This window comes from Triturus cristatus, chromosome 10, assembly GCF_964204655.1.
Source record: "Triturus cristatus chromosome 10, aTriCri1.1, whole genome shotgun sequence".
NCBI classification, from domain to species: domain Eukaryota; kingdom Metazoa; phylum Chordata; class Amphibia; order Caudata; family Salamandridae; genus Triturus; species Triturus cristatus.
In genome coordinates, this window is record NC_140593.1 from 1,136,253,144 (window position 1) to 1,136,271,116 (window position 17,973).

Genomic DNA, 17,973 nt, shown 5'->3' on the forward strand with positions numbered 1-17,973 from the left:
ATTGAAGATTTGGGTATATCTGGCAGAGTCTAATATTTACTGACAACTAAAAGAGAAGCTCCATATTGTAGGTGTAAGATTGAAAATTCATGGCCTGTTCGTGTCCGGCATCATGGAGGGGCTTTACATGGATGTTAGATAGATGCAGGAGAAAGCAATGTACCATACGAGACACCCCACCATGCCCGAGTGAAAAAATATTTTGTTTTATCACACAGAAAGTTCCGCTTGAAATATTTTGAACCAGTGCTTGGCCTGCTTGGACTCACCTACTTCTTCAGGGGCTCTTTGACAATAAATAAATGGTCAACAGTGATAATAGATATGATGTCTGGTAGTATAGATAAAACTATTTTGTTATGCACGATGTAAAGAAATAATTTTTTTCTTATAATCAATGAGGCTGTTTTGGTTCCCAGGTTTTATCTTGAACATCCTTCCAATCAGAGATTACCTCTCAATGTTATCTAGCAGCTGAGAAATTGCAGATGTTTAGTTTGAGCCTACCAGACATGGCAAACTGTCTGCTTGTGAAAGATCTATTGTAAGCTTACAGTGGGCTAAGAGCCTGCCCATTGCTTACCTTGGGTTGGCTTTATTGTCACTCTCATTTGTTTGCTTCTTATTTGACAGCTTGTCTTCCTGTTCTTGTGTTTTTCTCACCCCTCGGAGCATAAACTCTTTATGATCCCTTTGGTTGGCAAACTTGTATCCTAACACTGCTCACCTTTAAGGAACTGCTTTTATCTTTATCATTTACACTCCATAAGAATAAATGTGCTTTCGAGCTCTCTCCCTCATACGCTGCTTCACCCCTCAAATAACACCCACTATGTTGCCTGCCACACCTCCCAAATTGTCTGTAGAAGTACAGTAAGGGGGAAATTTTGGCTGAAAAGCAGGCTTTAAGGGTTGTTTTTGTTTTATCTTGCAGTCACATATTCAGTGTTAGCACAAGTTTTGACACATTAAGGGCCACATGTATCAAGCATTTTTGTGTTCACAAACGGCCCATTTGCAAACACAAAAAAGCTTTTCTCATGTATCAAACCCTATTTTGCGATTCAGTAACCTGTTACCGAATCGCAAAATGGGTTTGAGAATCGCAATTTGGAAGAGGTATGTGTAGGGCATCCCTTACAAAAAGCGAATCCTAATGGTATGTATGAATGTCTTGTGACCGTGAATGCAGTTGCAAAATGTTTGCATTTTACACCCTACTTCAAGTAGGTGGTAACCCATTTGCAAAATCAAAGGGGTCCCTAAAGGACCCCTTACCCTTTGGGAATGGCAGCAAAAATGTTTTTTTAGAGCAGGCAGTGGTCCCACGGACCACTGCCTGCTCTTACAAGATGAAAAGAAAACTTTAAATTTTTGTTTTTTAAATGCAGCTCGTTTTCCTTTGAGGACAATGGGCTGCATTTAAAAAAAATGCTGCTTTATTTGAAGGCAATCACGGACTAGGTAGTCTGTTGAGTCCAGCAGGCCACCATCCCTGTGATATTTAGTGATTCCTAGGAGGTCGCAAATTGCGCCCTACCTCATTAATATTCATGAGGTAGGTAATTTGCGACCCCTAGGGATCGCAGAAAGTGTTCAACACACTTTCATACATGCCGTTTTGCGATTTCCTAATTGTGAATCACAAGGATTCGCAATTAGGGAATCGCAAAACGGTTCCTACGTACATCTGGCCCAGAGGCTTTTGTGGCTCTGGGGTAAGATCCATCTGCTGCACTCACTCAGCTAGCAGAAGGTCTTCTTGGCATAATACTTCTGGAGGTCAATAAATCTACCCCGGGCTAGTGCAGAGGACCAAATGGTTAAATCCTGTGGAGAGTAAATTAAGCCTTGGGAGGTGTTCCCTTTTACCTTTTGATGTTTCCTTATTATTTTTAATATTCTGTTCAGTTTCCTGAGTGAAAAGGTTTTGAGATATCATAAGATAAGTGCTTCATTTTTCTTTAGTATTTTGAATTTTTTTTTTGTTTTACTTTTTTCACACAATGCGTTACAGACAAACGTCAAAGCCAAGAGCTCGGAACTCACACTATAAAGGCAAGACCTGTTGTGTTTGCCAATGTTTGTTTTAGAATTGTGGCCGTAGAGGAATATAAGACATTCGTCCAACATTGACAGGATTGTTAGTATTTAGTGAAGGTGTTTTTAGCAGTAAGTTAACTTGTATCCTTTTAGACAGTCGAGAAAGAGCCACCCGGCATTGGGTATATTGTATGTCTCAGTTCCGGCCACAGCATTGGAGTGCTGTTTCTTCTCTAATTACATAAAAGAAGGGGTTCCTATCTTTCCATGTTTAACTACTATGTTAAAGGGGTTTGTTTTTTCAGTTTCTACTCCAGGGAGGTATATTTATTTAGTTTTTATCTCTGCCCTTGCTGGAGGGGGATTGCCCCACGCTTCTTGTATTTGAGCCTCTTGTATAGTGGCTCTGTTCATGTTCCATGGATGCTCTCATAATGCTTCGTTAATGAGAAGGCAGTTGTCCTTGGCTGTTCTCCGGCAGTTCTTGTGTACAATCCTCAGTTTTTTGCACTCTTCTCCCTTTTCTAGTAGAGAGTTCTGATGCAGTCATTCAGTCAAACGGCTCTTCAGTGAAATAATGAACACAGATCTAATTTTGTTTTCTTGCACTCAATGTTTCCCTGCTATCTGGCTTCCTACTTCTTCTTAGGCTCCGGTCGATGGGATGGGACAAGCCATCAGTCTGATCTCCCGGATTATACAAGGAAAGGATACTCATATGTTCCTCCCAGACTCTGAGTTCATGCTTGTCTTGCTATTTTCTCCTGGCCCAACACACCCTTTATAATTGGCCCTGCTGCACTTGACAACCCCAGGTCCAGCTGTTGATTAAACAGTTCCTCCACTTCTTATAGTCCATGGGCCCATATGTTATCACAGCACCTCTGAGGCCTGGCTGCATATGAGCTTTCCTTAGAAAGTCCAATGACACAAACAGGGAATGGATCTGTGGGTTTTTATATACCTCTATGGCACAAGACCGCGACAGAGTGAATTCCTGTCTTGACGGTATACTGAATAATCTGACACCGTCACAGAGAAACACTCTCACTAACAAATGGATTGTGACAAGGACTGATATACAGATACAGGCTCTGTACCCTAGCTTTCTCTGATTTCAGACAATTAGTAGTGCATCTTTTTCCTTTGTCCGTCTCTTGAAAGATTTTCTCCTGATTGTATGCTTGGAGCCTGGCATATTCTGTAAATGGTGTACTATACTCAAATTGTGCTACTTTGAGTTGTGGGCAGCGCCCATCCGCTTGTCTCAAACCAGCTGTTAACTCATCTGACTTCCCCATTACCATTTTACAGTTGAACACCACGAAAACAGCAGATGGGAAATCCACCTTTCTTCACATCCTCGCCATGTCTCTGAGCCAACACTTTCCAGAACTGCTGAGCTTTGCCAAGGATCTTCCGACTGTGCCCCTCGCTGCCAAAGGTAAATAACTGTCTACTAGTGATCCTGACAGTCTCCGCATCACCTGTTGTAAAGTGTTGAAGTTGAAATGTGTGCAACAAGAGGAATTTATTGAAGTGTTCCCTAAGTGCAGGATGGCTTTTGACAGAGGCGTCAATGCTTTCTAAGAACAAATGCCAAAGTATATATTTCCACACCCTCACAACTGCCTAAGTAGCCATCAGCACCCGAGGACGAAAGTGTAGGCTTAACTGATACAGTAGAGTGTTCTTTTGCTCAAGAAGGCTTGTGTCATTGTCTTCGAACATTACAATGTCCCTGTACAAAGAGCAGCAGGGGCTGTCTTGGAACAATCACAGTGATTGGGACTAAATGCTGATGTCGTTTCAAAGTAACATGTCATTTTCTTACAGCAGGGCTAAGGGTAATCATGATGATAGTACCATGCAAATCTAATGAACACTTCTTCCCAGAGATTCCTTATCTTTGAAGTTTTTCTACACTCCAGGATGGATCTGGAAAATGTTTGCAGCAACATCACTCATTTCTGAATGCACCTGGAAGTGGCATTGCGGAACAAAAAGAGGTCCACTCGATTCACAACTTCTGTTTGTATTTTCAGCTTACCACAGATGCAAGTTCCCATTGAAGTTTAACATTTTTTCACCAATTATGGGAGGATTTTCCTCAGTAATTGTTTTTTAGTCAGTGTCACATCTCTCAAGAAAAAATAGTCCTAGAACTTACAGGGTTATCATCACATGATCAATCTTCTTTCATTGGTCACAAAGGCTACAACGCCTTTGAATTACCCATAGCAATCAAAGAGGTTAAATAGATTTTTTTACACAGATTACAACCTGTGGAAATGTGGATATAGTTGATTTTACCGTTTACATGTGATGGTCAACTCTGTCGGATTCGTATGAGCAACAAATGTGAAATCAGTAACAAAACACAATATTTTAATGTGGTCCAGGCTCTTCATTAAACTCTGTTCCACTTTCTCTCATAAAGAACCCCATACATGCCTCAGATCAACTCCACAAGCAGAAAAGCAACTATGTTGACTTTATCCTTAGCAACATCAATTGAAGGCAGGTTGAAAAGCAACCAGGTCTTCAGTGCACACATTTGCTAGACATTGCTGATTGAATTCAGGTGTCATACGAAAGCCCATTTACATGGGTATTTCAACAGAATGTTTTGTAGCCATTAGCAGTGCAAGGTATTTACCATTCGTAGTGCTTTTACTACTGGATAATTTATCGTCCCACAGGTGCCTCATCATCCCCCCTTTCACAGAAAGAGATTGATCACTTGATAATACTTTTTGTACTTATTAAATTGCAAGTCAGATGTCTTTTTATCCTTTTCTCTCTGTGGTGCAGAAATTAGGGGCAGTACAAAACATAATCATGGGTGGCGCCTTTATAGACCTTAAACATCACTTCTAGGTTTGGCCCTACCTAGCACCCCATTGTAGAGACTGCTGTAGAAATATTGTAACTGCAGTCTGTAAACTGGGTAGACTACAAAGATGAGGAACCTATGGGAAGGCAAAGGAAGTATCCAAATGGCTGAAACCTTGCCAAAGGTAAGTAGCTTGATGTTTGCTTTATGTAAAAGGTGATGCATTTCTCTAAAAGTGATTCTACCTCCTGCTCCAAATAGGTGGTTATATTTCACCAATGTAGTCTCAGCTAGATAAGAGCCAGAGTGATTGTATTTCAAAATAAACCTGTGCAAAATCATTTATTGTGTTGTGTTGTGTAACAGAAAGTAAAATCGCATGGAAAACCCATAGAATAGATTTATATTAATTTCCTATTGGACAATAGTAATAGTTTGGCAAGGAATTCCCTGTTGGCTGTTGTAATATCCCACTACTGTAGTAGGTCACACTGAATTCTTATAGGAACTCATCAAAGAAAGCTATAAAACTATCCTCGGGAGACTTTTCCTGTGCATTGCTTCCTTCAAGAACCTCATCAGAATCCTCTAGGAATCACACAAAAACCACTAGGAGTAAAGCATACAGAAAGGTAGAGGTCTGAGATTGTGTGAACCTGTGCAGAGCAATCATCCTACATTATTTTATATTTCCACTTGACCCGGGTTATCTTTACTCATACTTTAACTTGAGCAAAATTGGAATGTGTCCAATCTCTTGTTATGTTGCAAGATCTCGCACTGATACTAGGTTTACTTAGGCTAGGTTTAAGGGGCTAGGTGGTGTTACATACTCAATGAGGAAATGGATGAGATCAAGTTCGATGCCAAGGTCCCCTTGTGTTGACAGTCGTTTTTGGTTTTATCTTCCTACAGTTAATCAAAGGATGCTCACAACAGACCTTATTGAGCTGCACAGCACGATGCAGGACATCCGGAGCTGCTGCCAGAGCACGCCTGCCACCCCAAAGGACAGGTTCGCCATTGTGATGAGTGTATCCTTCCCAGAAATGTGCTTACATGTGACAAAGACAATGAGCTGAGCAGGGAAAGAGGTCACAAAAAGTACCCCTTGTAAAAACATACCTAACCATTTGGCACCAGAGACTGCCCCCTGTGCCGGGACAATTTAGCCTCTGCCCAAATTCAGCCTTTCCTGATATGTCAGTACACACATTTTTTCCAAACAAGAATCTTTGCAACAACATCAATCTGAAATTATGCTTCAATAATGTTGTGTCCCTCTTGGTCAGACTCTCCGTCACCCTCTCCTGTTGTACGATCCAGCATGCCTGCTTTGTAGTGCCAACACAACTGTGTGCTTCTATGCCAAAACTAATTTGCCATTTTATGCAAACAATAAATACCTAGAATCACCTGCAAACCTCAAATTTAGCTGCAAAAATAACATTTTCCTCACATTTTAGGTCAATTTGAGGTTTGCAGGGGGTTCTAGGTTGGAAAACGTTGGGGGATCCATGCAAGTCACACCTCCCTGGACTCCCCCGGGAGTCTAGTTTTCAGTACCGGGGAGGAGTGCGGTACACAGCTAGGTGATCCCGTGGAGAACGCACCTTGATGAAAGTTTGACTACAGGGGTTCTCCTTTACTCCCCCTCCCATGGAGTATATGGAGTTTAGGCTGTAGGGTACTTTTCTGACCCATATACACACAGCAGAGAGTGACCATGGTCTCTCCACCGCTGATTCCATTTAACCAATATTTTGGTAAGAGTGGAGCCTGGTTCTTGGTAATAAACTAAGGTCCTGATGAATGCCGAGTACCTCTGTTGACATTAGGCAGAAACATATCGACCCACTTTCAGACCAATGACTACACGGCGAGGGGATAATAATTTTTCCCAATTGCGCTGTACACTTGTTTTTATAAACCATATAGTTTCCTTAACCATTAAATAGAGAATGAGGTTACTATAATGGCTTTTAATTTCACTTATTCACTTTGGGCCCCACTTAGTTAGAAGTGCATCCCTGTCGTCAGGTGTAGGCCCGCCCTCTCTCAAACCAAGTTTTTAGAGGGCGAGGACTGGCTGATGATGAAGCATGACACCAGGTGGTGTGTGAGGCCAGTCCGTAATTTTTAGTGAGATGTCCACAGTCCTATAAAACTACTCAGTTGTTTTCTAGGTCATTCTGATAGGAGCGGCCCCATTTGTGTATATCTAGTTTTCAGTAATGTCTGGGTTTGGTAGGTTTCCCTAGATAGTCGCCGAGCCCGAGACCAAAAACGCAGGTGCTCCCTTGCAAAACCAAGTTGCTCTGTGATAGATGATTTTGATGTCATCACAATACGTTTTGGGCCCTTTCCTGCCATGGGTACTTAGCCCACCCACACAAGTGAGGTATTATTTTTATCGGGAGTCCCGGGGGGAACACTGGGCCACTGGTCCCACAACCTTCCCACACAGAAATGTGATGAAAATGTGATTTTTGTTCAGCTAAATTTGAGGTTTGCAGGGGATTTTAGGTAGGAAAATGTTGGGGCATCCACACAAGTCACGTCTCCCTGGACTCCCCCAGGTGTTTAGATCTCAGAAATGTGTAAATTTGGTTAAATCCCTCTGCTGTAAACAACGAGGGATTTAGTGCGCGTGTGCTCATGACAGAATGGTTCCGTCATGAGCACACGAGCACTGATGCTCATGACAGAACCATTACGTCATGAGCACCGAAGTGGTTAAACCCCTCTTGCTCCTCCCTATTCCCATCCCTTTAGTAGTAAGTTAGTCTCTCTTTGCACCCACTTCCATGTGTCCGTCCCACATTTAAAATTAAAATCTATATTTACATGTGGGGAGACTCTGCAGTTGGGGCCGAGAACTCCACCCACATAAGTACTGGCAAAATGTACACTTTGTAGTACGTTTTATCATACAATTTGTAGCATTACAAATGTAACACAAAGTGCAATTTGAGAAACAGGCCCCAGGTTTTTTAGAAGCAGCTTCCCATTGTGTTCCAATAAACAACAAAAGAGCTAACAGTTGTATTAAAGACAAAAGTGAGGCACTCCAGAATGCATGCCATTTTGTGGGAATAGGAGCTGTCAAATTTAAAGCATTTCTTGCAAAGCAGGCTGCACTAAGTGAGTATTGAGATGTTAATGTAGGCATGAAACCAAATGAATGAAGCCAAAGGGTTATAAATGTCAGGAGAGTAATTTGAGGCATACATTATTTTTTAGGGGCTAAACATATTTAAAGATAAACAGGCAGCACTTAATTTGTGAAAGAATAAGTGCTGTTGCCCTTGTCAGAAGGCCACTACAGCTTGCACCCCCCATTGCAACTCCCAGCGTTGCCAATATCAGTACCAACACAACGACTAACCGCCGTACTCCCCCAAGTGTGACACATCACACCATTCCAGTCTCCAAACCTATAAGAATGGCTTCAGAGGCAGGTATTAGTCATTTTTAAGAAATATTGAATTATTGAATCTGTTGCAGTGCACTTCTCTAGATTAGTCAATCGGTGCCCCCATGTGGCAGAGTGTCATAAGTTTCAGTGTTGACAATTAAATGCCAGTACCGATCACTGAAAACCACTGGCTCAAATTAAGCCCCGCAAAGAGTTCTGCATAAGTACAGCATCCACTTTCCATATATGTTCCTCATCCTACCCATCTTCTCAGTCACTTAACAGCCTCATAACTTTAAAACAGTAAACATTTGGTAGACAAATAATATAGATCTATCTATCTATCTATCTATCTATCTATCTATCAATCTATATATATATATATATATATATATATATATATATATATATATATATGCATTTTTTGTGTTGCTAATAACTTTTGCACTGTTTGACAAATCTCCATGAAACGTTCCGAAAAAATGATTTGTTGCCTAGTTTGTTAACAGCAAAATCAATCATAAACTAGTTTATTTTTCATCAATATAAAAATTTGTTTTTTATGTTAGAAAAGATTTTTAGCAAAATTAAATATATATATATATATATATATATATATATATATATATATATATATACACAGTTTATTTTTCATCAATATACATATTTGCATTTTATGTTAGAAAAGATTTTTTAGCACAATTATATAAATATATTACATATATATATTATATGTATATATACGCATAGATTTTGAATGCTCCACATAAGTACAGAACATACATAAACAAAACAAAAGACATAACTACATTACGTGTTTGAAAGAACAGTTATATCCAATCATACTATACAAAAAAACAAACATGTCAAAACATTAAACATAAATAAATCATGATAATTGTTCCATATTGTGATTCAAATTATCATACAGCTTTGAAACTTCTTATATCCTTTTTAAAAATTTGTGAAGCAGAATATATATACACAGAATTACGCCGACGCACGTTTCGGAAGTTAGAAACTGATTGAAGACGATATTGCAACCCTCATCAGGGCGCTGTCTGTGTTGAGTGATAAGTGGCAACTGCCATCCGTTCTGAATTTATTAGGGAAATAGAGGGGGCTCACAAAAGATTTCAAATACTGGTCTGCATAGATCTATTATATAATCATTATCACCAATCTATGGAGGGTATGAAAAACAGAACCAAGCTCAGGATTAGAACTGGAATAATAGGTTTCCCATCAAAAATACAGAATTATAAAGGCGTCATCATATGCAGTCCCAAGGGAGACCGAGGGCACTACAATGAATCAAAAATCAAAAGAGGTAACCATGGTGATGTAGTAGAGCCCTTGTTCTCATAGTTCAAAGCATGACCCAGTAAAGCTCATAAAATGCGAAGAAATCTTTCAGGATGCAGAATCGCGTTCCAATCTCAAAAGTTATGTTTAATGTTTTGACATGTTTGTTTTCTGTAGAGTATGATTGGATATAACTGTTCTTTCAAACATGTAATGTAGTTATGTCTTTTGTTTTGTTTATGTATGTTCTGTACTTATGTGGAGCTCACAAAATTGAACTGGTCTGACTTATGCTTCATTAATATTGTAAATGTATTGGCTCTGTATTGATCGAATTGGAGAAGTTTATGTTTGTTTTTGATGTTAGTATCCTTCCCTGGATTCTTCTCCATACATATGTACGTTTTTTCAGGGACCCTCTTCTGTATTTGAATAGTCGCCTAGTTTGTGCATGAAAAGTTTCGGGGTGATCTGTCAAGCGGGAGCTGAGAAAAAAGTGGGGTGCCAAAACGCAAAATCACCATGGATTTTTAATAGACTTCTTGAGGCAGGGCTACAGTAAAAAGTGCTGAACAGAATGACACCAAATTTGGCAGGAAGATATATCTTGGTCCGCAGATTGTGCTTTTTGTGATATCATGTAGATTTGTTCTATAGATTTTGAGAAATTAATGTACAAAATATTTTTATATCTGCATAGTTGGTTTCAAGGGACTCTCGTGAGTCTTACGAACCAAATTTAAAAAAAGAGCATTCTGATTGGCCCATGAAGCTTTTTTTTCCCTTGGGCAATCTCACTTCTGTGGGAGCGTTCGCTCTGATTGGCTGCCAGCAACATGAGAAAAATGTTGCTGGATGCCATAACAGGACTCGAGGACTTAGTCCCCTGTCCTGAACTTTGAAAAAAATTCATACATGGGGGCAGTTTAGGGATACCCCGCCCCCCCCAACCCCGTGAGGGGGTGGGTCCCAAAATGTAAAACAAACCTGTAATTTTGCAGGAGTCCTATGGGATTGCGGCAAAAAAATACACAAAATGGCGTCAGGGGGTTGCATTGTTTAATTAACAGACGGGGAGCACGGCCCACATACATTAACTTCTTCAGACCCGAGAACTTCAACGTCCACTGCTTAAATTTATAAATATAGGGAGGGGGCACGTGGCCCCCCTTCCCAAGCCATATTCAGCCCTGGGGACCTCATTCCCTAGGGTCGTCAATTTTTTAAAAAAGGTAGGGAAGCCAAGTGGCCCAATTCCTCAGTCTTTAAAGGTCCTGGGGTCTCAATCCCCATGGGCCAGCTGACTTGCTGTGTCCCATGGAGCCCACCTCTTGGACAAAGTGATTTCCCTGCCCACACCAGCTTAGGAAGGGACTTGTGTCTGCTGCTGTCTGGTGGGAGCATTTTCGAATCTCCCGCCAAACGGGACGAAACACATAGTCTACTCCCAGCGGGCGGGAGCTTTAAAAATGCTCCAGCAGACTTGTATTCTGTTTTCCTGCCCGCAGCAGAAGATATTGCTCCCACTTGGAAAGAGCAGCTTAAATAGCTGCTCCCTGTGGATAGGAGCAATGCCGGCTCCCCCAGCACATGGGGAGCCAGCTGGGGCCACGAGGGCTCCCCTGCAGCACCCAATGCGGACCGCAGCCATGATGCGAGCAGAGAATATACATGTAATTCTCTGCCTGCACTTTCCCAGGCAGGGAACACAGCTTTTCACCTGTCTGGGTGGGATCAGCTCCCACCCAGATGGGAGTAAACAGATGGAGATCACTCCCACCCAGTATGTGTGTTGGCAGGAAAGCCAGTGGGGGCTGCAGGGGCCTTGAGCTTCCCCTGTGCAGCCCTTAATGATTCATTATGTTCTGGGTGCCCTACGTGCACACTGGGACACATGAAAAAATAAAGGCCCAGGAGTCGGCATTAGCTGCGGGAGCCTTGGGGCTCCTTTGTGCCCCTTCACTGATTCATTAAGTTGTGGGTGCCCTGGGTGGGTAAACACAAAAAAAAAATGCTGGCTCCCACCAGCACCTACTATGGGTGATTGCTGGTGGGCGGGCAGAGACTGTGGGGGCCTTGGGCATCCCATAGCCCCCTGCAATTCATTATATTGTGGGTGCCCCAAGTGGCCACCAGTGTGCCCATATAAAAATAAAGGCCAGCTCCCACAGCACTGCTGGCCGGGGATCTGGTAGGGGCCCTGGGGGCCCCAAAGTTAATTTAAAGTGTGGGTGCCCCAGGTGGGACTGGCACACCCAGACATAAAAACACAAAAATACACCAATAAATCAGTGGCAGGAGCAGCTCATTTAGTATTCACTGCTCCAGCAAGGAGTGCTCCAGAATGCCCTTTAATGGCTTTATAGTTTAATTAAATTTTGTCCTGATGATGCCCCAAGAAGGGGCAGGGACATCACCAGGCATTTTTATCATGTTGTGGAGGGCTGCGGAGAGTGCAGCAGCCCCACAGCAACATTTAAAAATAAAAATAAAAGTAAGTTTCCTAGGTCCTTGAATCCATGACCCCAGGAGGGCGTGCCATATTTTTTAAAGCACTCTGAGCTGGAGCTGTATGCTCTTCAGCTGGAGTACAGGGAACTTTGGTGGTTGGTTCTATAGCTGCAATTGTTGGCCTGAATTTGTTTTTTAAAGATTGAAAAGCATGTTTAATACTTTAAAAAAAAAAAAACATCTTTAAAAAATTTAAATTGGGACAATAACTTTTATTTAACATTACAATGTATTATTTTATGAAATATACGTTTGATTATTTTTATTTGTGACTTTTTGACAAAGACAATTAGTCTGCTTTATACATGTTGATGTGCTGATCCTTTGATAAAGGCAATAGGCCCGCGTTTTATATTTTGGTGTTCGGACCGTTTGACAAACTCAGTAGGTCATTCACAAATTCAGTCAGTCTGTCTTACTTATAATGACACACTTTATGTTATATCACATAGTCAGCTGTGCATGACAATGGGGATTGGGTGAAGGTGCCCAACCCAATGCCACCCACAGCCAAAGGCCATACTCAGCAGAAATTTGGCTGCCCAACCCCACACATGGAAATGGACATATTAATGCACATTAAAAAAAATAGAAATTCTTTGAAAAAACAAAGGTTAAAGTGACTTTATAGTTATGAATTGTAGTAATATATTACTTTATATTAAACATTTTTTTTTTAATTTACAAAAAAAGTAAAGGTTAAAGGGATGTTCTAAATAGGTGAAAATGTCAGTTAAAATATAACGTTTAAAAAGAAAAACACTGAAATTTACCAGTTATAGTCATCTCAAGTAACTATAACTTGTGCCCTAAATAAACTAGAAATCATGCCCTTCCCTTAGCTTACATTTGAAACACCCTAGAAATTCTCTGAAAAAAAAACAAAGGTAACAGGACATTATAGTTAAGTGTTGAAATAAGGTAAAAATTAATGTTTAAAAACTAAAAAAACTTCTGAAATTTACCACTGAAAGTCTACTGAGCGAACTATATTTTGTGAACTCGCCTAGCAACCCTTATGCCCTTACATATTGCATCATTCATCAAGTCAAATGACATAATTGATGACATCATAAACTCATTTTGATACATCCTATAAACCATGGGTGCTCGCAAATATTTTCCAGGAGGCAAAAAAATGTAATTTGTGGTGTGACCGAGGGCCACATTGATGCCAGCAGGGTGGCAGTCCGGCGGGGTGTAAGGTGTGCATGGGGATAGCGGAGCATGTACATCCAAAGACTGAATTGCATATTGTGAATCCTGAAAATTTGGGATCAATCTCGACTTCCCCACTTGATCAAATTATGTGATCTTTGGCCAACTGTTTGATTTGACTTTGTCTACTTTTTCTTCGTTATCACATATAAAAGGAACCTGAAATATATGACTTCAGGAAACATGCCTCACAAAAAAATGCTCTTGTGACTTATTTAACAAACTAATTTTTTGTCCATGTATAATAGCACCCCAGGTTTCTCATAGGGTGCACATAACAACTAGCTTGCCTCTTTGTTCACTATTCACATTGTTGCCAGGGTGGGAGGGAAGCATGAATGTTTCTAAATTCATATTTGGAAACTATCACTTAAAAAAAACCATACTTCTCAATTAGGGCTCCCGGTTTTATGGTATTTATTTTTTTGACATTTCCGTCTGTATTTATCCATATTTATTTTTTGGCAACTTTATCTGTATTTATCCATATTTATTACGGGTTTTGTGAAAAAAGTTCAACTGAAACGGGTATATTTCCACATTTATTTTACCAGTAACTATGCAGTAATGCTTGAATGCCTGCCAGGTTTCAGTGATATGAACACCCGCAGAAGATAAATCAATGCACATGCATAAATATATGCACATTTCAGTATCAGCCTTGTGCATATCTAATGCTGTTTAAGCCTCTTTACTAAAATTCCTTTTTTTGACACCCCTTGCCTATCAATCCACACAGTTATTGACATGGCAGTCATGGCAAAGTGTATTTAGGATCACTCAAAAAGCACCCAATTTCCGTTTTTATCCACATTTAAAAACAAGCATTGGCATAGCCAATAGGTCTCGCCTTTGGGACCTTATAAGTGTTTAGCCATGCAACAGTTGCATAACTAAATACTTATAAGGTCCCAAAAGCGAGGCCTATTGGCTATGCCAAGCGGCCGCGAAAGTGAAAGTGATCGCGGTAAAGAGCGGCACGCGCGCCTGCGCACATGCACTGTAGCTCCAGGCTGGCCTGGTAGCACTTTTTGGAGCCCTCTCAATAAGTCTTGCCAGACCAGCGCATGCGCTGGGTCAGGCGAGACCTAATAAATACAGACAAGAAAATAAATAGTTTCTGTCTGTATTTATCTGTAAAAATCAGTAAAAACGGAAATCAGGGAGCCTTATTCTCAATACACTGATATAATCTGATGTTCTAAGATGAAACACTTCTGCATGTTAATGAAATATATTTTTTCCATTTTGCTTGGCCATTTATTTAAGATATTTCTCAATGTTAGTGCTGAGTCAAGAAAACAGCAGCCCAGTGCTGCTATTGACCAGGGGGCTGCATGTAAAGATCATGAGGGCCGCAAGTGGCCCAAAGTCGTACTTTGAGTATCACTGCTGCAAATATTAGTTTATATCTTTTTTTAGCACCTAACAATAGCATCACGCCAACCTTTGTTTGTTTCATATTTCATACCCAAACACACCCACACATATATTACAGATTTTTACTTGCTAACAACTTTGCCACCGTTTGATAAATCTCCAAGAAAATTTGCAGACCTATTCTTTTTTCTACATTGGCTGATGATGCAAAGTTTTGTGGTGATTACTTAAGGGGGTGCAAAGAAAAAAGGAGGGATACCCAAAAAACATATTTACACCAATGCCTTTTTCGTAGACTTTTTAGTGGCTTCAAAATGGTTGAATGGATTTACATGAAATTTGGTAGGAATATAGATTGTGGTGGGGAAACAGTCTTTTTTGCATCCGATCTGAAATTGTTTAGTTGTCTTTAAGTGATAAGGGACAAAAAGGTAGTGATATATCGGGCTGTGGTATATTGCTGTAACTTTGCGGCATACTGCAGTACATGGCGATCACAAAACACAATATTATTGGTTAATGAAAGCTCTGGCAAAATAAAAAAAATCAGCCATTTGTTTGGACCACTCTTTGTCTTTGTTCTGTATTTTAACATAAATATAGCTTATTAATGTTTTTGTAATGTATAGGAAGAAATTAGACAGTTTAGTAACCTCTGCTAGAGCCTGGGGAAAATATTTTAATTGATTTATATATTTTTTTAAAAGTTTACGGTGTACCGCCATACTTTCACAAAAGTGCCTAGAAAGTATTGCAGTTCTTATTAAATTAAAAAAAAATATATATGACAAAATTAAACTTAGACATAATATTGGGTGGCTTTAAAAGAGCCTTTAAGAAAAAAAAAATGTATCTAAGTTTGTCAAAAATAAACCACACAAATTCAATGAAAAAAAACAAAGGTTTAAGATAAGTTCTAGTTAGGGAAACGTAATTTATTATTTCTCGAAACTTACTATAACTTGCATCTCTCCCTACAGTATTGTCAACTTGTTTGCCTGACTAAATTAACTATAACTCAGCCCTCTACCATGCACACTCGTCGTAAATTATATAACTTGAGATGTCATGAGTGTTGTTATGAATGCTATCATTTAATATGCTATAAGTCAATCAATCAATCAATCAATCAAGACATTTATAGAGCGCACTACTCACCCGTAGGGTCTCAAGGCGCTGGGGGGAGGGGGGGTGCCGTTACTGCTCGAACAGCCAGGTCTTCAGCTTCTTCCTGAAGGAGAGGTGGTCTTGGGTCAGGCGCAGGTCGGTCGGGAGGGAGTTCCAGGTCTTGGCGGCCAGGTAGGAGAAGGACCTTCCTCCTGTTGTTGCTCTTCGGATGCGGGGGACGGCGGCGAGGGCGTGGTTGGCTGATCGGAGGTGGCGTTTGGGAGCGTAGAAGTTGATTCGGTTGTTGAGGTAGCTCGGGCCTTGGTCGTGTAGGGCTTTGTGTGCGTGGGTGAGGAGGCGGAAGGTGATCCTTTTGTTGACGGGGAGCCAATGCAGGTCTCTCAGATGTCCGGAGATGTGGCTGGTTCGTGGGATGTCGAGGATGAGTCTGGCTGAGGCGTTCTGGATCCGCTGGAGTCTCTTCTGGAGCTTGGCGGTGGTACCGGCGTAGAGGGCGTTGCCGTAGTCCAGTCGACTGGTGACGAGGGCCTGGGTGACGGTCTTCCTGGTCTCGGTGGGGATCCACCAGAAGATCTTCCGTAGCATGCGTAGGATGTTGAAGCACGCCGAGGATACGGCGTTGACTTGCCTGGTCATGGAGAGGGAGGAGTCCAGGATGAAGCCCAGGTTGCGCGCGTGGTCTGTTGGTTTGGGTGCGGAGCCCAGGGCGGGAGGCCACCAGGAGTCGTCCCAGGCGGAGGGCGAGGAGCCCAGGATGAGGACCTCCGTCTTGTCTGAGTTCAGCTTCAGGCGGCTGGTCGTCATCCACTCGGCTACATCTTTCATCCCTTTGTGCAGATTGGCTCTGGCGGCGGCGGGGTCGTTGGTCAGGGAGAGGATCAGCTGGGTGTCGTCGGCGTAGGATATTATGTTGAGGTTGTGTTTGCGTGCGATGGCCGCGAGGGGGCTCATGTAGACGTTGAAGAGGGTGGGGCTCAGGGAGGATCCTTGAGGGACGCCGCAGATGACTTCGGAGGCTTTTGACTTGTACGGTGGTAGGCGGACTCTCTGTGTTCTTCCGTCGAGGAAGGAGATGATCCATTCCAGTGCCTTCTCCTGGATTCCGACGTAGCTGAGGCGCTGTACTAGGGTGCGGTGGCAGACAGTGTCGAATGCCGCGGAGAGGTCTAGGAGGATGAGGGCCGCTGTGTCTCCGTTGTCCATCAGGGCTCGGATGTCGTCGGTGGCAGCGATGAGGGCGGTCTCGGTGCTGTGGTTGGCTCGGAAGCCAGACTGTGAGGGGTCGAGGGATCCATTCGTCTCAAGGAAGGCGGCCAGCTGCTTGTTGACGGTCTTCTCGATGACTTTGGCTGGAAACGGGAGGAGCGAGATGGGGCGGTAATTCTTGAGTTCGGTGGGGTCCGCTGTGGGTTTCTTGAGTAGAGCGCTGAGTTCGGCGTGCTTCCAGCTCTCAGGGAAGGTGGCGGTGTCGAAGGAGGTGTTGATAATGTCCCGTAGGTGGGGTGCGATGACAGCGTCGGCCTTGTTGAAGACGTGGTGAGGGCAAGGGTCGGTCGGAGATCCGGAGTGGACGGTGTTCATCATGCGGATGGTGTCTTCGGTGCTGATCGGGGTCCAGGTGCGGAGGGTGGTGGTGGGGGGCGGTGGTTCGGTCGTGGTGTGCGTTGGTTGGGTGCTGAAGCTGTTGTGTATGTCTGCGATCTTGTTGTGGAAGTATGAGGCGGAGGAGTTGCAGAGGTCTTGCGATGGGGTGATGTCGTTGTTTCCTGCGCTGGGGTTGGATAGCTCTTTCACGATGTTGAAGAGTTCCTTGCAGTTGTGTGCGTTGTTGTCTAGCCTGTCCTTGAATGCGGTTTTCTTGGCGGCGCGGATCAGCTGGTGGTGCTTCCGGGTGGCCAGCTTGAAGGTGGTCATGTTGTCCGGTGTTGGTTCCCTTCTCCAGACTTTCTCGAGGGTTCGGCAGTTCTTCTTGGAGCTCTTGAGTTCGTCGGTGAACCATGGGGCTTTCTTGCTGCCGGGTCTGCTGGGCGGGGTCCTCAGTGGGGCGAGTTCGTCCGCGCAGTTGCTGATCCACTTCGTGAGGTTGTCGGCGGCCTGGCTGGGGTTCGCTGAGCTGGCAGGAGGGTGTTGGCTC

General features: G+C 42.5%; 1 protein-coding gene across 2 annotated transcripts in view; it reads left to right on the plus strand.

Moving 5' to 3' along the window:
• Window positions 1–17,973, plus strand: part of GRID2IP (Grid2 interacting protein) — a 305,642-nt gene that overhangs the window by 275,795 nt on the left and 11,874 nt on the right. For both annotated transcript variants that reach the window (XM_085629441.1, XM_085629442.1), the window contains 2 exons: window positions 3,358–3,487; window positions 5,795–5,913. In XM_085629441.1, the coding sequence (XP_085485567.1) occupies window positions 3,358–3,487; window positions 5,795–5,913 (249 nt within the window). The remainder of the gene's footprint in view (window positions 1–3,357; window positions 3,488–5,794; window positions 5,914–17,973) is intronic.